The following is a 17100-nucleotide window of genomic DNA, read 5'->3' as shown; positions in this document are numbered from 1 at the left end:
TGGGGTCCCTGGTGGCACAGTGAGTTAAATCGGTGAGCTGCTGAACTAAAATGTTGGCGGTTCAAATCCAGGGAATGGGGTGAGCTCCCGCTGTTAGCCCCAGCTTCTGCCAACCTAGTAGCAAAAACATTCTAATTTTAGTAGATCAATAGGCACTGCTTCTGCGAGAAGGTAACAGTGTTTCATGCAGTTTCATGCAGTCATGACCTTGGAGGTGTCTACAGACAACACCTGCTCTTCGGCTTAGAAATAGAGATGAGCATCCCCCTCCCAGAGTTGGACACGACTAGACTTAATGTCAGGTGAAACCTTTACCTTTATGATAAGATTCAGAGATTGCAAAGCTTTTTACATTGTATTAAACCTCCTTTCTTGATTTTGACTTTGGAAGACACTTAAATTTCATTAAACCATGTCTTATTTGAGTATACTTATTGTTTAATTCTTGTCCAAATAGTTTGGAGCAGCAAACATGCTGTGTCCTCACATCATCCTTAATTTTATACATTTTGTCAGATTTGAACCTGATCAGCAGACTGTTCACAATATCACACTGATTTTCAATTCGGTCACAACAAACAATACAGAATCTGGAAAATAAGCCAATTAGAAATCTAGGCCCTATTATTCTAGGATATGCCATCTAGAAACATTCACACAGGTTCATGGAGTCAGACATTTAGGAATAATTGGGAAAACTATATTTGTTGAAAAAAATATACTGATTCTCTTGACTTCAGTGTCAGTTCCTCAGAAAATAGTAGATTAAACTGGGTAATCAGAGTTCCTCAAAAACAATCAACTCAAGTGGACAAATTCTGTGAGGCTGTGTGGCCTCACAGAATTTTGGTGGGATTAACAGTGAAAGCAAACAGAGTACATCTGGAAGGTAGATAGGATGTATTGCAACTGGGAGTGTTATATTGTCTGTCTTGACAAATGAAGGAAGGGTACAGTTTAAAATGATTTATATCAGTACATAAAGTAGCTGAGTGAGTAAAGATTGTATTTTGCGGTTTATATGTGTCAAAGCGGATAATGGTGATAGCTTTGGTCACAGAGACATTCTCTAACCAGTTTCTAAATATCCACACATCTCACTTATGGCACATTTACCCTGACCACTTAAGTCATTTTGAAGCAGATATGGAAGAATGCGGTTTTGCTGTGCATGTGATTAGATTGTTAACACTGGAACCAGTTTAGGGCCTGGATGGTGATTACACATGTGCAGAGAGTGACATTGAACCTGTTCCAGGACATTAATATTTATCTCTTGACAGCAGTGGAGAATGCAGGGTTTTTTCCCCCAATTCCCCACACAGGAATACTTATGTGTGCATCAGTGGAGTATTTTGGGCGTCGGCATAGTGATTCATGTTCTGCAGAACCTATTTCTCTGTGTAGTTTACTACAGGCTGTTGATGCACATTAATGACTTTATTTTGAACTTTCCTCCATCTTTGCTTATGTCATAAAGTGTGCTGTAGTGTGCTTTTACAATGTATGCAGTCTTGCCATCATGTTTTGACGATATCTTGAAGCTGCATTAAGTGGTCAATGTAGATAAGACCTGAGTCTCCAGTCCTACAACCCATGCCTTCAGATGTGAAGGCCCCTGAATGGTTAGCTTCCATCAGCCCCTATATGAATACATTAATGTGAATCAAACTAAATGGATTGTTTCCGATATTATTAATAAGGTTTTTTGAGACAATGAGCTTTAATTTATTTTTCTGTTAGTTGAATTATCTAAAAGCATATGTTGTAATCTTGATAAAGTAAGATGATAGGCATCTTCATATCTTTTACATTTTTTAAAAGGCTTAATATTCAGATACCCAGAAGATGACTACGAGTCATTCCCCTTGTCAGAATCTGTACCTTTGTTTTGTCTTCCAATGGGAGCTACTATTGAATGTTGGGATTCTCAAACCAAATATCCACTACCTGTATTCTCAACATTTGTTTTGACTGGTTCATCTGCAGAAAAGGTATGTTTGAATAATGTAATAATCTATATACCCATTTAGTATAAGAATAATTTATTGAAATGAGATGTCTCTTGAGTTTTGAAATCAAGATGTTGCATGTTACTTAAAATACGTTTCATTTAATTTAAATGTAGCCATACAAAGGTAAAGTTATTAAAGTCAGTGGCACGCATATGGTGATCACGGATATATGTTGTAATTGCATTTTTTTTAAAAAAAAAAACATTTGAAAGTACTGGAGCTCAAAGCATCTTAAGATGATTGTCCAGGAGATTAACGGTGTGAAGAGTGTCCCACAAAAGAAACATTTCTCTGTTAATGAGTTTGGGTGGGTGCATTTCTCTGTAGAATTAATGCAGTTAGGCACCACTTTAATTGGCATGGCTCAACACTAGGGAATCCTGGGATTTGTAATTTTACAAGGCCTTTAGCTTTCTCTGCCAAAGTCTGGTGGGGATTTATGAAACTGTAACTCTCATGATTCCATAGCATTGAGCCATGCAAGTTCAAGTGGTGTCAAACTGTGTTAATTCTACTGTGTAGAATTTGTTTGCATCCACTGTTAAATATTTTCTTGGGGTAGGAATAAGAGCAAAATAAATACATTGAAGCTTAAATGCTTTGTAACTTTTTAAAACTAGGTTGTTACATCACAAACTAAGTAAAGATACTTCACTGCCTAAACAATGCTTTCTTTTGTTTCTGTGAACATCTCAATTAACAAAGCACAAGGACTATGGACCACTTTACTGAACCTGCCTTTTTCATGTGATTCAGGAAAGATGAATCAAATTGAACTCAAGCTGTTGAGATATCCATGGAACTTTAACAGTCCTTGTGTAACACATTCAGACTGAGCAAAAACATTTGTCCTGGGCAGTCTTGGAAAAGGACAGAATAGAAGTTTATCCACTTTCTCCTGTTTTAACATAATCAAAATAATCCTTCTCGTTTCTCTTTAAATCAGAAGTGCAACCCTCCAAATGCTTTTGAACTGGAGCTCCTAGCTTTCCTTTCCATTGGCTATGCTGCCTAGGACTGCTAGATATTGCAGTCCAAATCACCTAGAAGGATGCATATTACTCACTCCTGCTCTAAATTCTTGATGAAATTATTTCTGTCTTTGCCTGTATTCCAACCCTTTCCTTGTCATTCTAGGTGTACGGGGCTGCTATCCAGTTTTACGAGCCTTACTCGCGAGAGCTGCTAACGGAAAAGCAACATATGCAGCTGGGCCTTTTGACACCAGTAGAGAGAAAAGTAGTTACTTCCAAATCCATAAATTCCAACAAATGTATCTGCCTTCTATCACACTGGCCTTTCTTTGATGCCTTTAGAAAATTCCTCATGTTCATCTATAAATTGTCAGTGTCTGGACCGCATCCTCTTCCCATTGAAAAGTAAGTAAGACTCTGCCAAAACAGCTCTCTATTTTCATGGTTGCATTTTGAAAAGTGATAAACTCTGATGTGGTTATGTCAATTCTGTATGTCTTTCTGGTAAACTGTGATAGAAGTTATCTCTTATCCAAAATGCTGGGGACCAGAAGTGCTTTCTATTTTGGATTTTTAATATATATATATTTTTAAAAAATACCTGCGTTCGCATACATGAACTTGAGATATCTTGAACATGGGACCAAGTATAAACAAAAAATTAATTTATGTTTCATATACATCTTATGCACATTTGCCTGAGTAATTTTAAATAATACTAGCTTATGTGCTCGGCATTGCCTGTGTTTGCATTTTGTAATGGTATTTATTAGCAAAAAGAATTGTCAGTTTTATGATTCAATCACCAAACTGAAGTACAAAGCACTACTTTTTTTGTCCCTGAGATAGTGACCACACCTGACTGATATAGGTCTCTATGGCAACCTTCTGATGGCCTTTTGTGGTTTCAGCCGGATCTTTCCAATTCATTTATAAGTTGTTGATCATGTTGCTCGGTTGTCTCACATTCTCACAATAATTGTAATGTGCTTGCTTTTGGAGAGACTTGTCCTAATTTTTTTAAAGGAGTTCCATAGTCACCTGACTTGATTAAATAAACATACTTATTTGCCATAATGAAACACAAAGCAGCAGTTTCTCTATTCCTGACCACCCCCCCCCCTTTGTGATATAGGTCTCCATGGCAATCCTCTAGTGGCTCTACTGCCCTATTGCATTTGGTTCTGGCTAGTTGCAACTCCCATCTGCCCCAGATTTCTCTGTGCTTCAATTCCCAGCAGTCTTAGATCTGGCTGGCTCTCACTCATGGCTATCCACCTAACACAGTGGTTCTCGACCTGTGGGTTCCCGGGTGTTTTGGCCTACAACTCCCAGAAATCCTAGCCAGTTTACTAGTTAGGATTTCTGGGAGTTGAAGGCTAAAACATCTGGGGACCCACAGGTTGAGAACCACTGACCTAGCTGGTTAGACTGCTCAGCCTTCATCTTTGGCTGCAACTCCCATCATCCCCAGCCTGTCTAGGAAATGGGTAAAGATGTTGGAAGATGCATTCTGGGAAGTAGGCTGGACTGTCTTGACTGTTTTGGGGGAGAGCCACAACCTCAGTCGTGGATGGGAATCATGCGGCTCTCTGGATGTGGGTGGACTCCAACTCCCATCATCCTCTGTCATTTTCCTTTAAACTCTGGCAGTATTTTAAGTTGGTTGTAATTGGTATGTGAGCCAAGTTTGGTCCAGATCCATTGTTGGTAGTAATAATACGGCTCTCCAGAAATGGGTGGACTACAACCCCTATCAATTTTTGTCAATTCCCCCTTTATAAAAATTGGATGATTAAGATTGCAGTTTTTAATGGTTTTTATGTGAAATTATTCAGTATCTTAATTAAAGTTCAAAAGCAAGAGCTGTTCTGAGAGATAGCTCTGAGGCCATTTTGTCCACAGTACACTGGCAATTGAATTATGGCACAAATAGGACTTTTTGCACTTTTGCATCTTTGCTGCTGTTTCCTGTTAGCTTTGTACTTAAAGGACAGAAGAGTACTGTTGGTATCACAACACAGATAAGATGCTCATTTCCATAGCAACGGCAGGATTATTGGTTCACTCTCCAGACTGTAAACTCGATCCTTTTAGCTTTCCTACTTCCATTTCTACTCGCATAGCAAACATGCACTGCTCAGAAAAGGATGAGTAGTAGGAAATTGCTGTCCATACATCAACTATAATATAGTTCCTAATTCTATTCAATACCATTGTAAGACTAGCTGGTTTTCCAATTGTAACTATAGCATTGACTTGTAAACTACAGAGGAAAACTGATTAAAATCTTGTGTGAGTCATACCATCCTTTTGTCTTAGGTATTTTTAAAGCACTTTTGACTATTCCACACATAATAAACTGTATTGTTAAGAAGTCTCACGGGCCAGTTAAATGGACTGATTTCTCAGTGTTAGCTTAAACTCCCTGAAAGGGGAAGAACAGTCAAAGAACAAACTGAGAAATCTTGGGTTGCTGTGAGTTTTCTGGGCTGTATGGCCAAGTTCCAAAAGCATTTTCTCCTGACGTTATGCCCACATCTATGGCAGGCATTCTCAGAGATTGAGGGGTCTGTTGAAACTAGGCAAGTGAGGTTTACCGTATATATTTGTGGAATGCCCAGGGTGGAAGAAAGAACTCTTGTCTGCTTGAGGCAAATGTGAATTTTGCAAATGGCCACCTTGATTAGCATTCAGTGGCCTTGCAGCTTCAAAGCCTGGCTGGTTGCTGCCTGTGGGAATCCTTTGTTGAGAGGTGTTAGCTGGTCCTGATTGGTTATTGTCTGGACTCCCCCTGCTTTTTGAGTCTTGCTCTTTATTTGCTGTCCTGATTTTAGAGACACTTAAAACACTTAAAACATTAAATACTCGTACTCCTGATAAACATACTTTAAACTCCTTCCATTGAAACCAGGAAGGCTTACAGTGCAGTCTTACTAACATCTACCTGGAAGTTAACTTCATTGTTTTTAATAGGATGTACTCTTAGTACATTTTTTATTGTTGGCTTATTCACCTTGGCCATCTTCAGGAGGTTTTTGTTTCTTGCTTCTAGTTCATTTTTCCATGAATTCTTGACTGGCATTGCATTCCCTAGAAGATGAAAAAACAAGACTCTTTTTTGAGTCTCACCCCTGGCAGAGTTACACTCATTTTGGGAGTCCATGATGTAGAAACAGGATAGAGGGAGAAATTCGTGTCATTAGTTTCTTTCTGTTTTAGTTCATCAGGAGCTCAGTGATGCAGAATCCTAGCAGATGCTGGCTTGAAAACAGGGAGAGTCCAAAATATTGGAAGTATGAATGACAGCACACAATTTCCTGTGGGTGGTGGGGTTGTGTGTGTATGCTATATATCTGAAACTTTATTTTTGTGTGAATAGGATTTTCATTTCGTTTGTTCTAACTCAATAATCTAAAGTGAAAATTCAAAGTTTTTTTAAAGTTTGTTGCCAAATTATAAGGCACTTTTTAGGTGCAGTATTTTAAAAATTATTGTTTTTTAGTGATGGAGGGAAAGCTGAAATAGACAAGCTGTTCTTTCTTCAAATATATGCATTCTACGCAGTAGTAACATGTTCTGGATTTCTCTCTGTCCTCCGTCAAATGCTCATCAGTAGTTTTTTGATGTGAGAAGACTGTTAAGGAAATATTCTTCACAAAAATCTCTAAACATTTTGAAACTTGTATTATTTATAATTTTATCTCTAAATAGTATATTATATCCATTTTCTAAATCATTCCTGGAAGCTGTGGAGCTTTTTTGAACATTCTAGAGAGTTTGAGAACTATAAAGAATATCCAATAATATGGTAGAACTTTCACTACCTTACTAAAATACACTTTTCCTCTTTGTACCACTTGCCCCACTCCATCCCCACCTCCAACATGGCTGCATTCCTTATTTGTTCCCCTCCCCGTTCCCTGCTGCTCCTGCGCCCCTCTTCTGCTCTCCTTCTCTTCCTTTTCTGTTATTTGGAAGATAAAGGAAGGGAGATTGGCAGAGACTGCTTGCTACAGAGTGGACCTCCTCTTGCTTGTGGTTATCTTTTGAGTCAAGGCTGGGTTGACTTGGAAAATCACCTGTGTTTCAGATAATAATAATAATAATAATAATAATAATAATAATAATAATAATAATAAAACAACAACAACAACAACAACAAAACTTTAGTTATAGACCGCTGTATCTCCCTGAAGGGACTAATGACGAATTCCAACATATATGGCAAACATTCAATGCTAGAAAAAAGACATAATAACAAATTACATCCAAACAATGCACATTAAATAAAATAGTACAGCCATTACTATAAACTTCATACCAAATTGAAATTAATCAAAAAATAAAAAATAAAAAAAACTTGACAACCTTTGCAAACATAATCACACAGTATGAATTGAAACAGGATAAAATGTACGTTCTATGGGTGAATTTTGGCTATGGGTCCAGAGATTTTTTCTTCTTGTCTAGAGTTCCCTAATTACAGAGTAACCATATCTATCTGGTCTTGCCATATTGGACCAGTGCTCACATACAGTAACCTGTTGAAAATAATCTTGTTGGATTTTAAAGGCCATAGTAGTACAAGGAGAAGGGTTTCTGAGTTCCAGTGTTCCTCTCCCAAGAGAAGTGCAGCTAGGTTTCTGTTGCTTCTTTCTATTGATTAAAAAGTTAGTCTCCTTCCTCTACTGAGAGGGACATATAACTCCATGTAGCTGGGCTTCTCACATGATTTGACACCTGGGAGAGTACTGCTTTGGGGCAACCTGGTTCCCCACTTCTCTTGCCTTTGTCCATGAATGGGACCTACATGTATAACTGACTGGGACTTTTTGCATGCAAACCCATTCCTTGTTAAAGCCAATTGAGGAAAAAAAACCATGTATTTTAAGATAAGAAGTCTTGTGCAAGTTTCTTGTGGTAACGAGATTAAATATAGGACTGTTAGTAGGCACTTTTAATAGTACCATGGGTGGGGTAAAACACACATACAGCCTACACTCCTAGCCTTGCAGAGAAATACCTTCAAACTTTCTGATAGCTATGCTACTAAAATTGTAGAATCCTGCCATGTAGAATTCACTTTTTGTGGCTTTCTATCAAGGCAAATCCGCCTCTTGTTCTTTGCTGTAACCCATAGGCAAAATTGGAATAATTTTGTTACATAATTAAAACATTGGGTCAAAGGGTAACTTAGTTCAAGCTGGAAACATAAGCCAAAAAAGGCAAAGTGACTGACTGCTAGATAAGACCTTTATTAAAGTGCATATATTCATAGAGTTTTGTGTTTGTTGCTGTCAGAACTCCAAGCTGTTTAGCTAGGAATGCTGTGTAGCAACCTGTCAGGAACCAAATTAAAAAGACGATGTTGACAGCTTTGTGTTGACAGTTCTTGTGCACTGGAATTATTTCCAAAACCCAAGTAGTCACAAAGGGTTTGAGATCAAAGGAGGTTGTACCACAGTCTTCTAATTAGATCAGAGCTATGCTCCCTCTTTGTTTAATTTGGCTTGCTTGGAACTGGGGAATTCTCTAACTTATACTTTTTCAGATTTAACCATGATGTTTTCAAGAGGCACAGTTAGCCTTGAAATGAGTCTGAATCATGTCTGATATGTAGTGTGTTGCAGGCTGGGGTCCTGAAAAAATGGGCAAGAGAGCCCTGATGAAACTAGTGTTATATTATGTGTGTCAGGAAACCATTGAATCTTATTCAACCCACTTTCAGTGGATTGAAATTTGTAGATAAATAGTAAAAAAAAAAAACATGTATGTATACAACATATCTCATAGGAAAAAAATCATTTTGTGGCTTGAGCATTGCACTAAGGGTGCACCTGTGCTGTGTAATTAATGCAGTTTGACGCAACTTTAACTGCTATGGCTCAGTGCAATGGAACCATGGTAGTTATAGTTTGCTGAGACACTAGCACTCTTTGACAGAGAAGGCTAAACGCATAAAACTACAACATCCGTAATTCCATAGCACTGAGCCATGCCAGTTATAATGGTGTCAAGCTGCATTAATTCTAGAGTGTTGATGCATCCTAAGACTCTGGTAGACTAGTGTTTAAATCCCCATTTGGCCATGGAAATCCACTGGGTTACCTCGGTAAGACTCGTAGCTTCAGGGGAAGGCTGTGGCAATCCTCCACTGAATAAATCTTGCCCAGATAACCCAGTCATAGGTTTGCCTTAAGACAGTGGTTCTCAACCTGTGGGTCCCCGGATGTTTTGGCCTACAACTGCCAGAAATCCCAGCCAGTTTACCAGCTGTTAGGATTTCTGGGAACTGAAGGCCAAAATATCTGGGGACCCACAAGTTGAGAGCCACTGTCTTAAGGCCACCATAAGTCAGAAACAACTGGAAAGCACAAAGCAACACCTTGCTGTTAAAAATGGTGCAGTTAGAAATTGCAATGCCTGTGGTCCTCTTGAACGGGGGGGGGGGGGGGGAGAGACACTGAGAGGAAGAAGAATTGCAATTTAAATGACACATATACTTCTCATTTGTATGAAAAGCAGGAAAAAAGACTGCAACCTCCAATGAAGAATGTTGCTGTTGCTGACAAACTGTTGGGAGCTCTTAGCATCTGTAATGCACCACACTAATTGCATGCAAGTTGGTATTGCTTATTTCACATAGACTCAGAGGTTTCTTGTTACATTTGGGATACATGCCTACACACTGCAGATGACACACTAATGTGGCCCAGCACACTGTTTGGAAAGCTCTGCATTAGAGGATCAGCAAGTGACAGCAACTCTAATGTGAGTGATTTCATTCATTCCTATGATGACATTTCCCAAGTAGATGTGTGGACAGATTTGCTATCAGGGTTTGTGACAAGATCTTGTACCCAATCCCCCATTCATTTTGTCTGTCCTTATGTACCTAAATAAATGTTTGAGACTGGGTAAGTTGTCTGTAGGCAAGTAAATGTGCTCGAGAGGCCAGCATTATTGTTCAAAATTGAACATATGTCTAAGTTGTCTTGACACTAGTGAGGATCTTCTATTTCCTGTCTTTATCCAGTAGTAGGTTAGTCTTAGGTACAAGTCTTGCCTTGTTGATTCGTTTTGAGGAATACTAGCTGTAATTCCATAGGTTTGGCATTCATGTCTTGTGCATCAAATGTGATTATATCAAAACAACTTGGCTGTAAACTGTGGATTTGTTAGTGTGTTACATATTTGTTTGCTATGTATATCCTCATTTGGATGAGGCATAAAAGGCTATCCTTTAGTTTTTTGTGCTCTATCAAAGCTGTCAACCTCCAGGAGGTGCTGCCACCTCCAGCACCTATCAGTATAGAGGTGAAAAAGCAGGGAGTATTCGGATATTGATGAAGCAGCTCTTCTCAGCCAAGCTGATGGTGTATTCTCCTATTCAGTCTTCTTTTGTGTTTATTCTCCTGTCCATTCTGCTCAGAGTTATCTTCTCTGAACTGCTCCCATACTTGCTCCTTTCCCCCAGTTGGAACCAGGAGTAGCAATGGTACCTGCTTTTGTTAACATCTGGGCATGGGGGTTTTGGACATAAAAACCTATGGAATAGTATTTTGCACTCGGTTCAGAAACAGACTTATGCATGCATAAACTGCACTTCCGCACATAAGCAAGTAATAAGCAAGGATACCAGCCAATGTATTTTATTTTGCAGAGTAGAGCTGGCTCAATTCTTAACAGGATGTTACAGGTTCATACCAGTTCATCTTTCCTCTTCCCTCTTTTTATGAGATACTTTCAAGATTATTCATGGTTTCCATTTTTCTCTTTTATGTGGTTGATTTGTTTATATTTCTTTCTGAAAAGATAATTCATTTCTTGTTACTGTCTTTGGACTCATGGGTACTTTTTTAGACTTTTCAAGCCTCCTAGAAAGCTAGTTTTTTCTTCTTTAGAAATATTTCTAGATTGGTTTGTATGCAAAGAGTGTGCTCACAAGAAAGCCAGATACAAACTGAATGAATTTGGGTAGATTGGCCACATTTGCAACATTTCATGAATAGCGCATAAGACTGTTATTCTGAAACATTGTTGCTTTAATAAAATAACAAACAAGCACATGAATCCAAGTTCTCATGAACAGACAAGTGCCTAGCTGTCAAAATTGGCTGATCTCTCTGAGTATTTGTGCAAGTTCTTAGTAGTAATGACAATGTTTTGTATAATGCTTTTTGTATAATGTTTTTTGCATAATGGTTTGAGAATTGTTTTTATACTGTGTTTTGTATTTTGTTCTTCCCATGTTGTACACCGCTGTGAGTCGCCCTTGGGCTGAGAACAGCGGTATAGAAGCAAAGTAAATAAATAAATAAATAAATAAAAATGTTAGGCGGCTTTCATATCTTCTGATTGAAATACCCTGAATACTAACATATAACTAGAAATTTAGTTTTTAAAAAATCAACCCCCCAAACCTTTGGTTCAACTCATTCATGAATTAATGTGAATACTGTATCCCAATTCTTATCAAAAAGGGAACCATTTGCTTCTCTGAGTAGAGTGGTGAAAGGCAAGAACTTAGTTCATCTCAGGAGAATGTAAAAGAACATTGATCTGTGTACTCTTTTCTGCCGTGGTGCTGCTTCTGGCCTTTTTGAATATCTGGATGGGGAAATGGCAGCAAGTGACACCAATATTTTATCTTCCCTACAAAGAAGTCTTTGGCATGGGTCAATATCAAAATCAATTATTTTCGCCCTAAAACCTACTTTCTAGCTATACATGAGGTGGAATTATACATGTGTAAGTGATTCTTTGAAAAACTTTTCAAAAGCCCAAACAAATCAATTGTGTTAGGAGTTTGACTACTAAATTAATACAGCATACTTACATGTTTTTCATCCTCATTCTTTTTTTTTTAATTCCAGTGTTTCAGAACATTTACTTTAAATCTTTAAATTCTGATACTTACAACTAATATTTTTCAACATTTCTTAACAGGCACATATCCCACTTTATGCATAATATACCTTTCCCTTCTCCTCAAAGACCAAGAATCCTTGTGCAGGTAAGTGAAGTATCTAATGAAGCTTAATGCCAGCGTCTTTCCCTCTAAATATAGCCTGTTGCTTTTTTTCATGTCTTATCCTAAGCCAAAGCATAGAAAGTCTTTTTAAAAATTAATTAGTCACAGTTGAACTGCCAGCATCTTCCAAAAGTATCACATACCCATTGTTGTTACTATTAACTCTTTATTTCCCTATTTCACAGTTTAAAAATATTTTTTGTTTTTAAAAAAGCACAGAATAATTCAAATTTTATGGCACTTTTGACATTTTAGATATATAACTACCAGGACTATATATACAGCTACATACTATACACTACAATTAAACTACAGCTTAGCAACTTTCAAAAAAACGACCAATTTCCTGTCAGAAGCTGTATATATAGTCCTGGTTGTAATCCCTTTCTTATTAGCTTAGTCCCTTTGAACTAAAGGTTCTCAACTTGTGGGTCCCCAGATATTTTGGCCTTCAAGTCCCAGAAATCCTAATAGCTGGTAAACTGGCTGGGATTTCTGGCAGTTGTAGGCTAAAACACCTGAGGATCCACAGGTTGAGAACAACTGCTTTAAACAAAAATGTTATCAAAATTTGACTTGAAATGACACTTGATTAATTCATGAATTGCAAAGTTGATAAATGCCCCCGTTGTAGTTGTAAAAAGGTAATGAAGGGGTCCCATTATTTCTTAACATTACTTTCCTTTTCTCAAAATAATTGCTTTTTTAAGAAAAAGCCACAAACTTTTGCCCTGTGGTACAAAGCACAATTGTCTTTTGTGCGCCATGAGAAGCAGCAGTATGGAACACAGTGTGAACCAGCTCTTGAAGTCTGTTTTTCTTCCTTAATCAGTGACACCATACTGTGTAACTGGAAAAGTAACTAAATGTTAGTTACACTGCAAAGGTGATATCATGACCTTTTACTAAGTTACATTACAATAATAGTAGAATGTAGCCATACCTTTGTTATATGAAGAAGAAATAATCACAATTATTAAATGGTTTAATTTTTTATTTTTAAGGTGTCAAATAACTGATATCTATGAAGATGTTTTTCTTCTCTGTTTTGCAGCTCTCTGCACATGATGCATTAATACTGTCTCAACCAGTTGCTACACCATTGCCGCTCAGGTAGTGATGGCCAATATCTCTAATACTTTTAAGTGTGGAAGCTGAGTAAAACATTGGATTTTAAATTACTCATATTTACTCGAATCTAATGTGTACCTCAATTTTCAAGACAAAAACAAAAATTTCCTGGTGAATGTCATGTGCAGTGGATAGAGAATGAAAAGAAGGTGCAAGAAGGAAGGGGAGAAAGGACTCTTGAAAGAATAAGCAGAGAGAGGGAAAGAGAATGAAAAGGAGATACAAGAAGGAAGGGGAGGGAAAAAGACAGAGAGAGGGAAAGAGAACAGAAAGAAGGTGCAAGAAAAAAAAGGCAGAGAGAAGGAAGGGTGCTTGGTGGCGGAGCCAAGGCCGGCTCCATTGAGGGGGAAGCCTTGGCAAGCCAGAGCAAAGGATCCCGCCTTTGCTGCCTTCTTCACCACTTTGGGGCCTGTGGGCCAGCTTCGCCCCTTTGTCCTTGGCTCTTGGATCTGTTTGCCAATTTGCCATTCTTGGCAGGAGCCAAGAATACTGGTGCTGCTGCAGATCCTCCTCCTTCTCCAAAATTAACCCTCTTCATCCTTGGTTCCTGGGGCCTGTGGCGAGCCAAGGAGGCTGTTCCTCCTCCTCCATGGGCAACTTCACCTCTTCGTCCTTGGCCTCTGGGGCCTGCTGTAAGTAGCTCCAAGAACCTAGGATGAAGAGGCGAAGGTGACCGGGGCCTGTGTCCTGCGAGGAGTAGCCGGCGAACACGCTGTGACCGTCTTCACACTTCCCTTCTTTGCTTGCCGGGGTCACAATCTCATCAGGGCCGCCTCCCTCGCCAGCCACAGGCCCCAAAGCGGAGAAGGAGGAGGCGGCAGCAGAGGTGGCCTCCTTCACCCTGGCTTGCTGGGGCTTCCCCTCACCAAAGCTGGCCTTGGCAAGCAAGGAGAGCCATTATGTGAATCTAATGTGAATCCCAGTTTTTTCTGGGCTTTTGAACCAAAAAGGATGTGCATTAGAATCTCATAAATATGGAATCTTAATGTATAAAAATATTGTTCACTAGATTAAAAGATGAGCGTAGTAATTCTTACGTAACTGAGTCACAGCTAATGCCAGTAAAAGCAATCTCCTGTTCTTTTTGTGTGTCAAAGCCTGCTAAGGCTTTACTGATTTGTTTGAATAAGTGATAACTAGTTTCTATCAACACAGCAATGCTTTTTGTGGTGCTGATATTGCTAAGAGAGAAAAACCTTTGAGCACAGTTGAAAAACTCACTGTGTTCAGTAAGTGACATCCTAGGCTTAATGAATTACTTACAGATCAGAAAGCATTTTGCTTGCTTAATGGATTTCCAATATGTTCGAGAGCTGAAGATTTGATAAGTGGTTATTAACTAACACAGCCCTTGATCTGTTGTGTAGTAGCATACCATAAGACTGAGTTCAATATTGCAAGAGCCAGCACAAGGGATCTCTTCTATTTCTGTTTCATTAAACACTGACTATAAGATGGCAGTGTAGCCATAGTATAATCTCTTTTTACATGTAACAAAGATGATCATAAATGACAATTTTTTCCCCCAAAGTAGAAACAGATGGCATTGAGCTAGATATGCTTCCCGCCCTTTGTTTCTGGTTTTACTATGCTGTTTTATATTGTTGATTTTATTATTTTATATTTTGTGATTATGTATTTTGTTATTGTGTGTTTATTATGTTGTATTATTTTGGGCTTGGCCTCATGTTAGCCACCCCGAATCCCCTTTAGGGAGATGGTGGCAGGTTATAAATAAAGTGCATTATATTATTACTTAGGGTACAGCTTTTAAATTGCTTTTAGGGTATTTGTTGTAATGTTTACTTATGTTTTAGTTAACTATGTCTTATTAGATTGTTTTGTTTTTTATCACAATGCTTAATTCTTCGTCATAAGCTCACTGTTATTACTGTGTATTAGTTTGATATGTTTGTACTCACCTGAGGCATTGAATGCTTGCCTTTTTGTGTGTGTAAATCGCTCTGAGTCCCTTTGGGGAGAGAGGATGATTTAGAAATAAAGTTTTATTATTATAATTTCTCTTGTGTCCTTCAATATAACTAGAGAATTGTAGTGTCTCTGCTAGAGACAAGGATAGGATGTGGTTTTGTGTGTCAAGGTTCAGCATGCTGTTCTTTATCGTTAACTGTTGTTATTATGAATAATGCATGGTGAAGTCCTGAGCATTCTGATCTCATTCTAGTGGAGCAAACTTCAGCACTCTGCTAATGAATCTTGGACCAGAAAACTCTGCCACTTTGCTCTTATTTGTGTTACTGGAGGGCAAGATCCTGCTGCATTCTCTCCGTCCGGCTGTGCTGACTGGTGTAGCCGAGGCTGTGGCTGCTGTAAGTATATTGTGTTCTTAGTTCTGTTTGCACAGATTGTACCAGGCCTTTTTATTATTATTATTTCAGTAAGCAGAACCATTCTAGTCCTGTATCAAGTTTTGTGTAGGCTACAGCATTTGAATGGTAAAAAAAAGTTTTTGCAAGTATTTTTACTCGGCAATGTGCTTGGTTTTGTTAAGCAACTTTGTGCCTTTCAGATGTTTTGGACTACAGATCTCACCGGCTTCAAGTAGCATGATTGTGTTGGAAGCTATAGTCTAAAATATCCAAATGAGGCAGGGTCAAATCTCTTATATGAAGTTATTATATGTCCCTTTACATTGTGTAGGTGAAGCTTTTATTTTGTATTGTTTTCTTAAACCATTAATATAGTACATGGGTGGGAATCCTATAGTGCTCTAGATTATATCGATTGACTTTTTTACCATTGTATAACATGGCTAAGACAACTGGGAATTGCTGTTCAGCGATGTTCAAAGGATCAACCAATCTAAGCAAATGGCATAAATCAGTATGCTTATGAGGGAAATAAGTAAAGAGCCAGTTGGGATATTTTTTACTATTATTACTGGGCTAAAGCACATTTGCTCCAATTTGTTTCTCTAAAAGACATAATAGCTTGATTAATTAGTGGAATTGTACTGGGCCAGCAAACAGCAATATATGTTTAACACTTGGTTAAGCTCTTAAAGGAGCAATGTATCAGAGCAATTGCTGGTTTTTTCCTTTGTGCAGATTCTTGAGGTGGGGATAACACATTTTGAACATTTGCAAAAATGAGTAGTAACCAAATTGTACTTTAAGGCTAATTTCAAATACATCCTTTTGAGGTGGGGCAGGGAATTTATTATCTTTTTGTTTCTCTTTACAATAATGCATGACCCCTTCTATTTCATAGCATTTAAAACATTCCACACTACTAGTTTATGAACTGAATATCACATTTAAAATGGGGATAGTAAGGTTTATATATCCACAGATATATAAACCTCATTCGCCTAATTTCCAATAGACCTCACAACCTCTGAGGATGGCTGCCATAGATGTGGGCAAAACATCAGGAGAGAATGCTTCTAGAACATGGCCATACAGCCCGGAAAACTCATGGCAACCCAATGTCAGATTCCTTTGTTATACCTTAGTAACTTCTTGATGATGGTTAAAGTTATGGTTGGCACTTTGTACACTAGGTATAATGAAATATGTGCAATTCAAACAAACATGCCAATAAAAATAATGTAATATATTCTAAAAATAAAAACAGGTTCCAAACCCTTTGGCAGCCTCCTGTAACATTTACTGTTTGTGTGTATGACACGAAATAATAGTAAACCATTTTTTCTAATTCTTTGAAGTGTTTATCTTTAGATGAACAATCACACACTTGCTCCCTTTACGCAAAAGTGAAAGCTGACTTGAAGGATTTACTGAATACTATTCAGATTAACATTTTTGAACTTCAACAGCTTAAACAGGCTAAAATAGTATTGCTTGATTCTGAAATGACATACTCCTTTATTTCAATAATAGACCTTCAGAAGCACTGATGACTTGATTGTTATGTATTTTCCACCTGATGTTCCACATTTATTAGCATTGATTAATGTTAC

General features: G+C 38.1%; 1 protein-coding gene across 4 annotated transcripts in view; it reads left to right on the top strand.

The window, feature by feature from the left end:
• DENND4C (DENN domain containing 4C) overlaps window positions 1–17100 on the top strand; it is a 92531-nt gene that overhangs the window by 28046 nt on the left and 47385 nt on the right. For 3 of the 4 annotated variants that reach the window (XM_060762431.2, XM_067464367.1, XM_067464368.1), the window contains exons 5-9: window positions 1825–1994; window positions 3153–3394; window positions 11942–12008; window positions 13081–13139; window positions 15343–15487. In XM_060762431.2, coding sequence (XP_060618414.2) covers window positions 1825–1994; window positions 3153–3394; window positions 11942–12008; window positions 13081–13139; window positions 15343–15487 — 683 coding nt within the window. Of the gene's footprint in view, window positions 1–1824; window positions 1995–3152; window positions 3395–11941; window positions 12009–13080; window positions 13140–15342; window positions 15488–17100 lie in introns of those variants that run through there. The other variant, XM_060762434.2, reaches the window with a different exon arrangement.

The sequence above is a fragment of the Anolis sagrei genome, chromosome 2 (genome assembly GCF_037176765.1).
Source record: "Anolis sagrei isolate rAnoSag1 chromosome 2, rAnoSag1.mat, whole genome shotgun sequence".
NCBI classification, from domain to species: domain Eukaryota; kingdom Metazoa; phylum Chordata; class Lepidosauria; order Squamata; family Dactyloidae; genus Anolis; species Anolis sagrei.
Note: the sequence above shows the minus strand (reverse complement) of the source record. Positions and strands in the feature narration are given on the sequence as shown.